We start from the raw sequence: 15,272 nt of genomic DNA on the forward strand, positions 1-15,272 counted from the left end.
CGAGATCGGGGGAAGCTCGCTCGGCGCCTGGATTTTAACCGCACGTGGGAGTGGTTGAAGGCAAGGAGGGCCGGAGCGAGACGCAATTCCTGGCAAGGGCGAGCTCGCAACTAGTTCAGGCTGAGCTGCTTCTCCGATTCCAGCCGAGTCCAGGGGCGGCCGGGCGGAAAAACCTCCGATCATAAAACGCCTAGGAGGAAAGTCCCGGGCTCGCAGGCAGTTTTGCGGGCGGGCGGGGGGAGAGATGCTGGCGAGCTGCGCAGCAAAATAACAACACAACCACCCCGTTTACCCAATTTCCCATTCACAACGGAGTAAATACTTCCTCCTCTGCCCATCGCGCATTTTTATTTTATTTTATTATTTGCGGCGTGCCACCAATTGGGCTGCTTCCAGTCTCTGGTGCTAAAGTTTCAGACCGCTTAGAGCCATGGGGAATGGGATGAACAAGGTAAAAAAACGCTGATTATTCTGTTTTGTTTCTGGGTTTTTTGTTGTTATTTTAAAAAATGCGTTCGCGCGCGAGGTTTCAGAAACGATCCAGTGAAGAAACAAACAGAGAGGATTTCCCCCCTACCCCAAACTAAGCCACCCACTCGATGCTTGTTTTGATCCGTGGGAAATAGGGCGTTTAAAAGCGACGCTTCCTTTAAGGGGAACTTTCTGGATATTGAATGGCAACAAGCGACTGCTTTTGTGGTGGTGGGTGGCTGGCAAACGAAGGCGCTTGAAGAAATGGGAGGCTGGGTTTGCCCCGTCTCTGCTCCCCCCCCCCCCTCCGGGGAGGTCGAGTGCCGTCCGCACGTGCATCCCGACCTCCCCCCCCCCCCGGTGTTTACTCGGAAGTAAGCTGCAGCGAGGTCAATGTCTGAGACTTGAGGCTGCAAGTTTATTTGCTGCTGGGGGGGGGGGGAGGGTAAGGTGCCAGCGAGACTTCCTTTTGGGCACACGCATCATCATGTGCGTAGGCTGGTTTTGTGAGCCTGTGTAGGACAGAAGCCTTACACAGTTGGGCAAGCTCGTGTCTTGCCTCTCGTCCCCAATAGTGGGGAAAGCAAACGCCTCATAATTCACGCGGCTGGATCTGCGCCAGCCTTGCCACGCATCAACCTCCTCCTCCACCACCACCACCGCACATAGTGTGCTATTTTCACGGCTCGTTTCCTGGAGGCGCATTTCGTCTTTTGCATAGGCAGGCGGAAACGCTCCGGTTAGTCGAAGAACTTGCAGCTGGGTTCCTCCTTGGCCGGCTCGTGCATGCTCTTTAAATCGCTAGAGGAGCCTCTTGCAGTCGCCTTCTCCTTTGGCCATAAGAATGGTGGTGTTAGCTTTATAGAACCATAGCATTGTATTGCTGGAAAGATCATCCCGTCCAACCCCCTGCAATGCAGGAATGGACTCGCATTTGGCCAGTGGTCAGGACTGATGGAAGCTGGAGGGTCGCAGATTCCCCATCCTTGGTTTATATTAAAAATAAATAAAAAGAAGAGATCCTGGGCTTCTTGCACATTTCCACAGGGGCTGGTGGTTTGCATGTGTGTGCATCCCAGCTGCCCCACTGATACGGATCATGTTGGAAGTTGGTGGCGTTCAGTGTGTGATGGCTTGGTGCCAGTGGCGTAGCGTGGGTTGTCAGCACCCGGGGCAAGGCAAGTAATTTGTGCCCCCGTCCCGCTGCACTGTCCCTCCCCCAGATAGTCCCTCGCTCTCTCTCCGCACCGCACGCCTGGCACCCTCCCCTCCACAGTGGGCGGCGACCCGGCGGCTCGGATCGGATTCGCACAGCCAGCACTGCAGTGAGAGAGAGTGAGTGAGCCAGGTAGGGGCAGAGAGCTGCGAGTGCGAGCGAGCCCCCCCCCAGATGTTGCGGCCGGCCCCCCTGCCCCCCCCACGCTACGCCACTGCTTGGTGCTGCTACCCATGGCTTCCTGATGCCACATTGTACCAAGGAGTGATGCCCGTATTGCAAAGTGGGAGGCTGACAAAAGGAAGCCGGATAATGTGGGGGAAGAGGAACGAAGCAGAACACTTTGGTCAGACTTGGTTATGTCTGCCTGACAAGAAGTTGGATGATATGCTTCATGCCCACCTCATGATACACTGTGATGTCTCTCTTAATAAAAAGGAGGACACAGGAAGCTGCCTTATATCAGGAGCTCAGTTGGTCGAGTAGGAGGCTCTTAATCTCAGGGTCATGGGTTTGAGCCTCATGCTGGGCAAAAGATTCCTGCATTGCTAGATGACACTTGTGGCCCCTTCCAATGCTACAATTCTATGATTCTAAGTCAGATCATCGGTCCACCCAGCTTAGTATTATCTACACCAGCCTTTCTCAGCCTTGGGTTCCCAGATGTTCTTGAACTGCAACTCCCACCATCTCTGACCATTGGCCATGTTGGCTAGGAATGGTGGGAGTTGTAGTCCAGCAACATCTAGGGAGCCAAAGGCAGTGGCTTTCCAGTGTTCCTGACATGAATATATCCCGGCCCTTTCTGGAGATACTGGGGTTTGAATTTGGGGCTGTTTCTGTACAAAGCATATTCTCTACTGCTCTGCTGGGGTTACTTAGAACATCATGGAAGTGGAAGTCCTATCCATCACAATGAAACGTCCGTGTAAGATGGTTTAGGGTTCTAATCCACTTACTATTATTTAAGGTACTTGGAGATGGCCTTTAATGCAGCTTACATAAAAGGCTTCTTTCGCATAGATTGATAGGATCCTCTGGCCAAGTGTGTGGGCGGGGCTAAGTAGGAAAGGTGGGCGTGCCCATGAAGAGTCCCACCCACATTGTACTTTGATTTGCCGGGCTAGATCTTGGCCCCAACAGCAGCAGCCAAGTTTGGCTGTAGCTGGGGTCATAAGTGTGCAATTAGGAGAGGAAGTGGCTGCTGAGTGAGTGGGCTTGCGAGCTGCTTTTGGCCACCTTTTTCATCCGTAATTACCGTGATGGGGCTGTAATGACTTATCGCAAGAAGCTCAGAGGCTAACTGCAAAGCCACGCACCCCTGGAGATGACCAGGCCTGTTGGTATCAATGCCCTTAGTTGGTAAACGGTGTGTACCCTTTTCCCGTAACCATGTATGGTGTAGGCAAGAGAAATCGGCCAGCAGTGGATTACTTGAATTTTTCCAAAAACACCGCAGCCCTTTGTTCATAAGCCAGACAGGCTTACTCGCTTCCTTAATGTTTCTGACAAAAGGCAACCCCCAGAGATTGCTGACAGCTGCTGTTGCCACAATTGGATCATCTGGCTGTTGTTTGCTCCTGCCCATTGCCTGACCCGTCTATAATGCTGCGCTCAGTCGCTCGCCTGCTGCTGGAACCTCCCTGAAGCGGAATCGGCAGCATTTGCTCACATTCTTCCTCTCACACACTGTGGTCTCTCCCACCCTTTGCGCCTTCGGTTTCCCCCCACTGTCTGTTTCATCTTGTAAGCTCCCTGGGGGCGGGGATCTGCCTCAGTAACTTTGGCAAGTCATCGAAGATGCTTTGTTCCGAGTCAGACCAGTGCTCTTGTCCACACGGAACCTGTAGCAAGGTTTCCAGGGGTTCACGCAGGAGTCTCTTCCGGCCCTTCTTGGAGTTGTGAGGGATTGACCTTGGCATCGTTGAAATAGAAAGCTTGTGCTTTACTGCTGAACTGTACTTCCCTCCTCTGGGATCTGATGTGCCATGATATTGTTACAAAAGTTGGGTGCGTCCCCCTCTGTCTGCCGAGCGGTGGCAAGAGCCCATGGGGTTCCAGACACAGCGGAGACTGTTGCAGCTTTCAGAAATATGGTTTATTTACCTATTTACACCTTCAGTCTGCAAGGAGGGAGTCCAGACCTTACAGCATGGTCATTTCAAGAGGGGCTTGTACGCCAGCCAGCCAGCAGCCAACCTGCCCAAGATGGATCCTAGTCTTCCTTCCCTCTTCTTTTTCCCAGCAATCATTGCTCAAGACTTTTCCTTTCACCTCACACCCAGTTACCTTGGCGACCTTCCAACCCCTGTCTCTGTCCCTTCCTCAGGTGGGGAGAGGGGGAAGGACAGTTCTCTTGCATTGCCCATGGCCCTGATATGCCCCGCAGAGAACCTTAAGGTCCATGAATAATCATAGTTTAGAGGTCCCGGGCCCTAAGGAAGTTAGATTATCCTCCACCAGGGCCAGCGCTTTCTCAGTGATGGCTCCGACCTGGTGGAATGCTCTGTCCCATGAGACCAGGGCCGTGCAGGATTTAACTTCCTTCTGCAGGGCCTGTAAGACAGAACTATTCCTCTTGGCTTTCAATTTGAACCTGGCCTGATCTTTTATTCCCCTTCCTTCCCTCCCCCTCCCCTTTTTATGAAGATTACCCGCTCTGGCATCCCACAGTTAGGGTAATTCTCCCTTCGTCTCTTCGCTGGCCAAATAGGACTAATTTAGCCAGCTAGCCCTAGTGATCATCTAATGTTTATTGGATGGATTTCCCCCCTAAATTGATTTTTGATTTTATTGTTATTCACGTTTTATACTGTATGTTATGCTGTTTTTTGTAGCATCAATTAAGTGTTTTAAATTTGTTGTTAGCTGCCCTGAGCCCAGTTTTCTGAACCGGGAAGGGTGGGGTATAAATAAAAAATTATTATTATTATTATTACATGTTAACGAGAGTGCAGCCTCCTTTATCATGGCTGTAGAATTGGAAAGGGACCACAAGGATCATCTAGCATAACTGCAATGCATGAATCTTTCACCCAACATGAGATGAAGAGTCTCATCCTCTGCTGGTTGAACAATCCCTCAGGACTGTGATGTGGCCTGGTCCTTGTGCAAGGCCCGCCTGCCCTAAGAAGTGTTGCGGTGAGAGGAATGGCAACTGTGACAGGGAAAGGGGATGGCACCCTAGTCCACACATGTCTTGGTACATATGCAGGTCACGTAGTACCTTCAGGTCCCTTCAGAGAGAGGCAAGCATAAGTGATGTACGAGGGTTGCATTGTTCTGGCTGTTATGGCTCTCTGGTGAAACAGGGCATGGAAAAGCTTCCTGTGACTTTAACTGGCATGTGCCTCTTAAGGTAAAGGGACCCCTGACCATTAGGTCCAGTCGTGACGACTCTGGGGTTGCAGCGCTCATCTCGCTTTATTGGCCAAGAGAGCTGGCATACAGCTTCTGGGTCATGTGGCCGGCATGACTAAGCCACTTCTGGTGAACCAGAGCAGCGCACGGAAACACCGTTTACCTTCCCCCAGAGTGGTACCTATTTATCTACTTGCACTTTGATGTGCTTTTGAACTGCTAGGTTGGCAGGAGCTGGGACTGAGCAACGGGAGCTCACCCCGTCGCGGGGATTTGAACCGCCGACCTTCTGATTGATGTGCCTCTTGGTGCTGGCCTATTTTTTAAAAAAAGTCAAGTTGCATGTTCCTTGAACATTGTCATACCTCTGATATCAGCCTGTGTACATTCCTAAAATGACGAGCAAGTTTCCTGCCCCCCCCCTTTCTGTGTCATTGTCACAAGAGGGCTGGTCTGCCAAAGATCATGAGAGGCCGGATAAATCTTGAGCACATTCTTTGTTCAAGCTGGCAGGTTTTTGATGTATAACCTCTTGACACGCTCGATCCATGTGGCTTGCAGTTCTTTGCATTTGCTTGCTTTGGGTTTGGATTTCGTTCAGGACTCGGGAATGATTAAAAATGAGGTACTGGTCAGCCCCGGCTGTCAAGCGGCTTCAAGTGACCCATTTAGTCATATGGGGGATACCACTAATGGCCATGGCACCTTAGGGGAGGTATATATTCATCAGAGCTGCAGCATGTGGCAGAAGATTTAACCAGCTTCTCCTCTTTCACATGCTGTGAGTTCTCTCTCTCTCTCTGTGTCCTCCTTCCCTGGCAGCTATTTAAATAGGGCAAACCAAAACCACCCTAATCTGACACTGGAGCTGCTTTATAGGCCAGGAGCTGTTCGTTTGCATGTGGTTGTTACTTCAAACCCTCTCGGTGCCCTCCTCACCTCTACAAAATGGCGGAAGGAAAATATGTCTGAAAATATATATTTTGGCGGAAGGGCTGGAGATCCCCTGCCACAAAAGCCACCGTACACAAATAGCTCCCTTTGTCCAGCAGATACCACGTAGCTGGGAGCTCATAGCAGATCTGGGCTGAAAATCATACCATGGACACGGATAGTCAACCCCAAAATTTCTGGCTATCATAGAATCATAGAATCATAGAGTTGGAAGAGACCACAAGGGCCATCGAGTCCAACCCCCTGCCAAGCCATATATGATGGCCATATAATGAAGAGGGCATGGAGAGAAGTTGTCCCGTCTCCCATAATCTCCAGTCCTGTTTCCACAGCCACAATCTCCTCATGTCTTTTGCCTCTTAAGTTTCCAAATAGAGACCTAGTGAAGCCCTCAAGGTTCAGATATGGTCCTTGGACTTCCAGTGTCTTCTCCTTCCTCTAATTCCAAATGTGTAAGAGATAGATTGTGGATGGTGATGAAGACCCATGCTGAAGGACACATAAACCAATGGCTACAACTTTATACAGTGGTACCTCAGGTTACATACGCTTCAGGTTACATACGCTTCAGGTTACAGAGTCCGCTAACCCAGAAATAGTACCTCGGGTTAAGAACTTTGCTTTAGGATGAGAACAGAAATGTGCAGCGGTGGTGCAGTGGCAGCGGGAGGCCCCATTAGCTAAAGTGGTGCTTCAGGTTAAGAACAGTTTCAGGTTAAGAACGGACCTCCGGAACGAATGAAGTACTTAACCTAAGGGATCACTGTATTAAGATGTAATGTCATTAAGTTCAGGACACTTCAAAAGAAGTCAGAAACCATCTAAGGGACAACTGAGGACCAGCCCTGAGTTCAGAGATAGCTTCAAATCAAGCCATTCCCATTACTGATTTAAGTAAAGTTACAGTATTTTTGGTGTAAAATGAGTGATAGATTCTTAGTTTAGAGCAGGGTTTCCTAGCTGTTTTCAAACTACAACTTCCATCATCCCTAGCTAGCAGGACCAGTGGTCAGGGATGATGGGAATTGTAATCCAAAAAAATCCCTGGAGACGCGAGTTTGAGAAACAGTGGTTCAGGTTTCTTTTACTGGTCCCCTCCTGCCTTTATTAAACTGCTGTTAAGCTACGGGACCCTGAAACTAAAAAGAAAAAAGCTTCAAAGTGAAGTGGGGAAGATTGGAAGGAAAAACACGCTGCCCTTACCATGTTGCCAGACTCTGCAGATATAAACAGTGTTATGTTCCATTCTGTATGCAAATTGAACTGCGTCAGATCATGTTACCACAAGAGATGTACATTTGATATTATATTTCTTTCTGTCTCACAGATTCTTCCTGGCTTGTTCCTTGGAAATTTTAAAGGTAAGTTCAGTGTCATTAGCAGTCATAGTGCCCAACCACATTTTGCTTCCAAACTTTGTGTCTCTCTATGTGTGACAGCTTTGTCTAGGCTTGCCAAACGTCAGGAAAATTCCTGGCATGTCCTGGTTTTTGGGTGTAAAAATGGCATGCGGGGGGGATTTGCTGAATTGGCAAAATGTCAGGGAAAACCTGGATGTATCACTATTGGGGGGGGGGGGCTTCCTAAAAAAAAGCTGAACAGGAATGTCAGGAATTTTACTTTTACTTTGTCTCTCCCAAACTTTGGATGGTTCTTCTAAGGCAGGAGTAGGAAACCTGTGGACCTCCTGTTACTGTTGGACTAACCATCAGGCCGAGCTACCTTGGCTGATGTCATGGCTGATGAGAATTGTATTCTAATAAAAGCCATCAAAAACCACAGGTTCCTTGCCCCTGGCCTACAGTTGCTTATGTGAAAGAGACACAAGTCTCTACCTAAACCTGTCTGGCTTTGTGATCATCACCACTAAGCTTTCAAGTGGGGTATCTGCCTACTCCTTCCCCTTTGGTGCAGAGTACAATACCACAGCCCATAGAGTCTTGTATTTGAAGCTAGCGTGGTGCACACTCCAAAATCTGAGGAAGGCAAATTCGGGTTTGCCCAATTAAAGAAAATAAAAATGGTCATGGGACAGAGCTCAGCAGGTTCTCACAGAACAATATGAAGAAGCTTTGCTGAGTGGCAAGTCTGGTGCTAGTTCCCATTGCCTGAAGAGAGGGAGCTGCAGGAATGATAGCTCCCCACATCTGTTCCATCACTGCTACCTACTCATTTTGGTCTTCAGCTACCCTGCTTTCCTCAGCTCAACACAGCCTTTGTAGACATTAGCTGAGGAATGGATGAATGAGGCCCATGCTGTAAGTCTGAGACATAGTAGTATGTGAAATGGTACTCTAGGGGCAAGCTCAGCATCTGGTGCCACAGAAGTATAAGTTAAGGGACCCCTGGATGGTTAAGTCCTGTCAAAGGCGACTATGAGGTTGTGGCGCTCATCTCGCTTTCAGGCTGAGGGAGCCGGCGCTTGTCCACAGACAGCTTTCTGGGTCATGTGGCCAGCAAGATTAAACTGCTTCTGGCGCAACAGGTCACCATGACAAGTGCTAGAGTGCGTGGAAATGCCGTTTACATTCCTGCTGCAGTGGTACCTATTTATCTACTTGAACTGGTGTGCTTTCGAACAGCTAGGTTGGCAGAAGCTGGGAGAGAGCAATGGGAGCTCACCCCGTTGCAGGGATTCAAACCGCTGACCTTCCGATCGGCAAGCCCAAGAGGCTCAGTGGTTTAGACCACAGCGCCACCCTCTCCCCTGCATGGGCCACATAGCTCAAGCATGATCTGTAAGGATCATAGAACTGTAGAGCTGGAAGGGAACCCAAGGGTCATCTAGTCCAACCCCCTGCAGTGCAGAAGTTTGGAAGCTTTTACTTCTGTTTTCAATTAACCACAGTTTATGTATTGGCCAAACCTCAACAAACTGTGGTAAGACTTGACTCCGGTTTCCTGAAACAAACCAACTTCGGATTGCAGTTTATGGAGTTGGCTTGTTTCATTAAACTATTCAATAATCCATTGTTCAGATTAAGCTCAGTTTAAATTCAGATGTAATGGTAAACCTCCAGCCTCCTTTCCCAGATTTGTTCATGCAATTCATGTAGTTTAGTATGACATGTGACTAATTTGCACCGACACCAGTGCCAGACTGTGTGTCAGTAGAGATTTTAATTTTTAAAAGTGAGGGATTGAGAGGCTTTCCCTTTTTACCTCTGCCCACAACCATTTTAAGGGAAAACGAGATGACGATGGCAAATCCTATGTCAACATTACTCCTTTTTTGCTCTAAAATTTAAGTGGGCCATGGTACAGTTTCAGCCTCGTGGCAGAGTAATGGCATTTTCAAACAGGTAAAGACCGGATGGCGCGGGTGGTGCTATGGGTTAAACCACTGTGCAGCTTGGGCTTGCTGATCGAAAGGTCGGTGGTTCGAATCCCCGCAACGGGGTGAGCTCCTGTTGTTTGGTCCCAGCTCCTGCCAACCTAGCAGTTCAAAAGCACGTCAAAGTGTAAGTAGATAAATAGGTACCGCTCCGGTGGGAAGGTACCGTAAATGGTGTTTCCGTGCACTTCTCTGGTTTCGCCAGAAGCAGCTTAGTCATGCTGGCCAAACTGTCTGCAGAAGCGGACAAACACCGGCTCCCTTGGCCTCGTTTGCGACTGGACTTAATTGTCCCTTTACCTTTACCTAAAGTCTGGATGGGCGGCAAGGAAGAGATGGCAGGGTTAGACCCTGTTGCCAACTGCATCCCAAGCCACACCTTGGGAGAGTAGCACTGCTTAAGTTCATACCTGAAAAGGATCGTGCTACAGTTCCAAAAACAGGCCTCAAACCAAAGAGGCTTAGTTGCATAACCTTGACAGCACTATGTTTTTATCAGGTTTGACTAAAAGCTTAGCCCCTTTATTGGTTCAGTGCTTTGGCAGTTGACAAGAATGTGTCATTTGGGGAACGTAAATAAACGATTAAATGGTGGATAAAGAATAAAACTGGTGAACATGGGAAGAAGGTAAGTAATGTGGATTAAATAACACGGTGGTGTGGTTTTGCGTTTGTGAGAAACAAACGTAGAAACTGTTCTGAGGTTCGTCGGCTGTAACATCGAGACCTTGGTGGCTAAAGGTTGAATACACCCAGCGCGGCGAAACCGAGACCTGGTATCTGTTTCCCAATTTGGTTCTTTTTAGATTTCTCCCTCTGTGATTGAGTCGAGGCAAAGAGAAGCTGGCTGATATTGCAGAGTGAGTCAGCACTTAACCACCGACTTCGAGCTGTGCAGCTTTTCTGACTTGCAACCTCTGCTGGCTGCTGCATCAGTTGGCCTGTGAAGTGTTGTCCACTGTTTCTATGGAGGCGATATATAAATGCTGGTGGTTAAGCTGCAGCAGTTTAATCCTTCAGCAAGCTGCCCGTTAGTTCACCAGGACGACTGCTGGGAACTCTTCCCAATTCAGCAATAAGATCTACAGTTGGTTGTGTTTCGGCATGCTAAGTGGAAGGCCACAGGCCAATTTCTAAATAACTCTCTCCTCTTGTCTTGGTTGTTCTGGACTTAAAATGTAAGATGGCCACAATTGAAAGGCCTCTTTTTAACTGCCATGGTTTTTACGGTTTTCTTGTTTGGAAGGAACAGACTAGTGCATTTGAATCTCGCAACTCCTCACCCCAGCTATTGGCTCCCCCAATGTTCCACTGGAATTACTGATACTTCAAGTCTGGATCACGTTTATCCTTAGGCAGTGTCCAACTGACATGAGGGAAATCTTGAATGGAGAAATGTTCTAAACTTTATTCTATGAGGTGTAAAAATGGCATATTCTGTAGCATGTATATAAGTCACAAAACTTCAAAACAAAGTAGGCCTCGAGTGAACCTGTTTGGGGAGGGCGTTCTATAGTCAGGGCACCATGAGGGGGGAAAGACCCTGTCACTGGTGGCACTCCCCCTCAAAGATGTGGCACCCAGCTCTTATTGTCAGAAAGTTCTTCCTGTTGTTTAGTCACAATCTCTTTCCTTGTAACTTGGATCCATTGGTTTGGGACCAGGAGAAAGCAAGCTTGCTCCATCCTATGTGTGACAGCTCTTTAGATATTTGAAGATATCTAAAGGGGTAGAAAGATGAGAGAGTTGGTTTCTTCTGGTCTCTCCACATGAAACTGGAATCTACTCATAACATGCTCCTCAAGGCCACCAAATAACACAGCAACAAAACAAAACAAAGCTTTGTTACATTAAAAACCTGCCAGCGCCTTACTGAGTCAGAGCATTTCCCATCTAGCTCAGAACAGTCTACACAGTCTAGACTCTGTGCTAAGTGATGATGGCTCTTCTTGGTTGCATTCAGACAGGAGTCTTTCAGAGCCCTGCCTACAGGAGCCGGGAGTTGAACATGGGTCCTTGGGAGCATGCAAAGCACATGCCCTACAACCAAGCCGTGGTTCTATCTGTACTTTCCATAGACTGTAAATCCAAGCTGCCCACAAATCCAAAGTTGATATTTGCTAGGTAGGAGAGCAGAATACATCTACTCAAAACACCAATGTGTACTTCAAATGTTGAGTGTCGCTAGAACCTAGGCAAGATTTGTAGATTTCCGGGTATGGTCTGCAAGCACATGAGGTCACTGCCTTGCTGAAGGTCAACAGGCCTTGGTCTGTTCAGTGCCTCAGTGGGTCACCACCATTTAGAGCCTATGTGTATGTTGACTTGGGTTTCCATGCAGAAGAAAGGTATGGTACAAGTGTAAGAAAATATACAAATAAATGAATAAATAAGAACATAAGGTCCTGCTGGCGGGGATTTGAACTGCCAACCTTCTGATCGGCAAGCCCTAGGCTCAGTGGTTTAGACCACAGCGCCACCCGCGTCACAGCATGGGTATATTTCTAGGTTTTGACCTATAAAGTCTTAATTAATTAAACAACCCATGGCCTTTTTTTTGTGAAGTTAGGAGAGATCCCCACCAGGTCCTCTGGGGGAGAGCTCAGTAGCTGGAGAGGTGGGTGCATTTAGGACTTAAAATGTAAAATCAGTACCTTGAATTGAGCCTGGAAATGAACCAGGAGTCAGTACCACTGGCCTAGAATTCACTCCCCCCCCCCCATTTACTTTGACATCTAATGTCCAACTTTTAAGGTCGTAATTGGTGATAAATCTAGATTCCGCCCCCCTCTATTCTCCTCATTGTGACATGAATTGTTTGTTTAAATGATTAAGAAGATTAACTGAACATCTACAGAGCAGCACTTTGCATTGAATGAACTGCTTTTGGGGCTCGTGGTTTATAATGGGAGATGCCAGGGATTTTCCCTTCTTCAGAAAACATCCTTCTCCAGTTTATGCGTTCAAAAGCTTTTCTCTGTCCCCCCCCCCCAGCATGGAGATGCTGTGATTGGTGACAAAGATTGTGACTGCTGAATTTTGAGCTATTGTGCAGCTTTTAAAGGTGCCTGAGCCAATTTGTGATCCGGTGGCAATTCTCGTGATCATGTATGTCTGGTTGTAAAAGAGCCATTGACTTCCCCCAAAAAAGAACTCACCCAGCACAATCCATTTATAGCATTTATATCTTCCCGTCCCTTTAAGGAGTTCAAGTCGGCACCCATTGTTCTCTCCCCACAGCACCCCAGTGAGGTAGATTAGGCTGAGAAAATGTAACTGGGCCCAGCTCATCCAGTGAACTTCATTCCTGTTGGGTTGAAATAAACGACAGACGAGTGACAAGTGTCATACGAGAGGCATCTCCTGAGCATGTCGCAGAGAGTCCCTTTTATTGAATATTACAGCATTGCCACGTATGTGCTTGTTGCTGATTGGTTAACACAAAGACAAAGCAAGGGTTGCATATAGGCTGCATATAGGTATTAATCATCAATAGATTAAAGGGTTGGGAAAGGAACACAGAGTTAGACAGGTATGAAAACTTCCTTATTAAACTATCACTAAATGATTGATATACTCCTTATTAAACTAAGTGATTGATATAGTAAAACTTAAAAGGGTATAACCATCGCATTCCATAGATGTGGTCAGCCATAGATGTGGTCAGCCATGCATTAAGAACAGGAACAGGTGAACTTAATATGAACTGAACATTCTAGGCAGAAACAAAACTTCCCATCACATTCCTGAGTGGGGATTTGAATCCGGGTCTCTGCTGTCTTACTCCCAGCACTCTAGTCAGCACAGCACACTGTTGTTGTTGACAGAAGAAGAAGAAGAAGAGGAGTTTGGATTTGATATCCGGCTTTATCACTACCCGAAGGAGTCTCAAAGCCGCTAACATTCTCCTTTCCCTTCCTCCCCCCCAACAAACACTCTGTGAGGTGAGTGGGGCTGAGAGACTTCAGAGAAGTGTGACTGGCCCAAGGTCACCAAGCAGCTGCATGTGGAGGAGCGGAGACACAAACCCGGTTCACCAGACTACGAGTCTACTGCTCTTAACCACTGGCTCCCTTAAGACCATTAAGTAGCCAGTCAGTGCTTCTGTGTAGCAGCTGATGCTCAGGAAAGCTTCCCTTCTTTGTAGCTCAGCAATCCACTGCTAATAGGGAGAGGAGCACATTTCAAAGTTATGCTTTTTGTGGTGGTACTTGATAATTGAGTTAAATATGGCTGACTGTGCTAATGGCTTTTCCTCCCTGGTCTCCTTTTCCACAGATGCTCGTGACACCGAACAGCTGAAAAAGAACAACATAACGCACATTCTTTCGATCCATGACAGCGCCAGGCCGATGCTGGAGGTAAGGGAAGAAAGCTGGTACAGCTTGAGCCATCATCGCTTCCCTCGCCACAGCCTTTTCTTAAACTCCTTGTTACATTACTCCATCATGGTGTTTTAAACTTGCCTCGTACAATGGTCAGTGCATCGTGGGCACTGTCGCCTGGCTTTCACCTGATCTGTCAGGCTCCAGGGACTTGGCTTCCTTCCCCCCCCCCCCCCCCGTTGGCTGTAGATAAGCAGGACAAAGCGAAAAGAGTCCCTTGCCAGAGCCAGGGCTTTTTCGGCCGTGGCCCCAATCTGGTGGAACGCTCTATCACAAGAGACTAGGGCCCTGTGGGACTTGACATTTTTCCGCAGAGCCTGCAAGACAGAACTGTTCCACCAGGCCTTTGGCCAAGGCACAGTCTGACACCCTCTCTCCTTCTGCAATCCTCATAGAACTCTAGCCCAATGGTTGCCATTAATTTGACTCTGAGTTGATTTTAGAATGAGTTGATTTTAGAATGTATTTCAATTAATTGATTGTGATTTTATGTAAACTGTGTTATTTTTACTGTTGTTAGCCGCTCTGAGCCCGGCTTTGGCTGGGGAGGGCTGGATATAAATAATTTATTATTATTATTATTATTATTATTATTATTATTATTATTATTATTAATATTATTATTGAGTCTTTAATGATCACAGCAAAAGAACAAAGCACAAAGGAGTTCCCACTCCCCCCCATGTCACTTCTGTCCCCCCCCCGTTTTTGTATCGCCCCCTTATCTGCTCTATGTGACCTTGGACTGATAGGCTGGACACTTTCCAGCCAGAGAGAGTCTGTTAGATCTCTCTCTTCCAGTTCTTCTTCACCTTGCTGTCCACCTCCCAGTTCGCCCCAACTTTTGTCTTCCGAACTATGCCCCTCTGCAAACCACCGTTCCAAATCTATACTGCTCCACTGCTCCTGGGCAGCTTCAGGATCCTGGTCAGGAGCAGGGCGAAGCTCCCAGTTGCCCTCACAGTTTGCTTGCCGACTTCCCAGGTTCAGCTGGGAAACAATCTATGGGTTCATTCAGACTTCCCCTTGTCTCCCCTCTTTTCCCCATGGGAAACCCAATCTTTAGTGCTGAATCGGAGCAATTGTTTGATGGCTGAGCAATATCCTGGACAACGGATGATGCAGAAGCTCTCTCCCCTATCCGTTTTCACAGGACTTGGGTTAGGATCCTTGGGCTGTGATAATCCATCTTGCTTGCTTGCAAGGGGGGTGGAGAGGTCTGTCTTTGGATGGCAACATTCAGAAAGGTTGAAATTTACGGCCAAGAGCATAATATCACAATCAAACACACACACACCCCGCCAGCAAGAAAGTTTGCTCAGTTTGAAAGTCTAGGTTACACTGTGGTTATTTGGTGTGTAACAGATTTGGCGAGCTTAATGGGCTGGGTTTATTCTTTCTTGACATATATTGCCATCCACTTGGAAAGTTGAATTTTCTGTGATTGGCGACAAAGACTCCATTTGCACTATGCATTTAAAGCAGTACCATGTCATGTTCAACAGCCCTGGCTTCCCTTACAGAATCCTAGGAATTTTAGTTTAAGGGTGCT

General features: G+C 47.7%; 1 protein-coding gene and 1 long non-coding RNA gene across 2 annotated transcripts in view; one reads left to right on the forward strand and one right to left on the reverse strand.

Annotated features, from left to right (window-relative positions):
* LOC310681770 overlaps positions 1-15,272 on the reverse strand; it is a 90,436-nt gene that overhangs the window by 29,618 nt on the left and 45,546 nt on the right. The window lies entirely within an intron of this gene.
* The window catches only part of DUSP22 (dual specificity phosphatase 22), a 40,808-nt gene continuing 25,550 nt past the window's right edge, over positions 15-15,272 (forward strand). Inside the window, exons 1-3 of the mRNA XM_083449697.1 lie at positions 15-451; positions 7,329-7,362; positions 13,614-13,696. Coding sequence (XP_083305823.1) covers positions 431-451; positions 7,329-7,362; positions 13,614-13,696 — 138 coding nt within the window. The 5' untranslated portion in view covers positions 15-430. The remainder of the gene's footprint in view (positions 452-7,328; positions 7,363-13,613; positions 13,697-15,272) is intronic.

Source organism: Podarcis tiliguerta (assembly GCF_965153285.1).
Source record: "Podarcis tiliguerta genome assembly, chromosome: 7".
Classification (NCBI taxonomy): domain Eukaryota; kingdom Metazoa; phylum Chordata; class Lepidosauria; order Squamata; family Lacertidae; genus Podarcis; species Podarcis tiliguerta.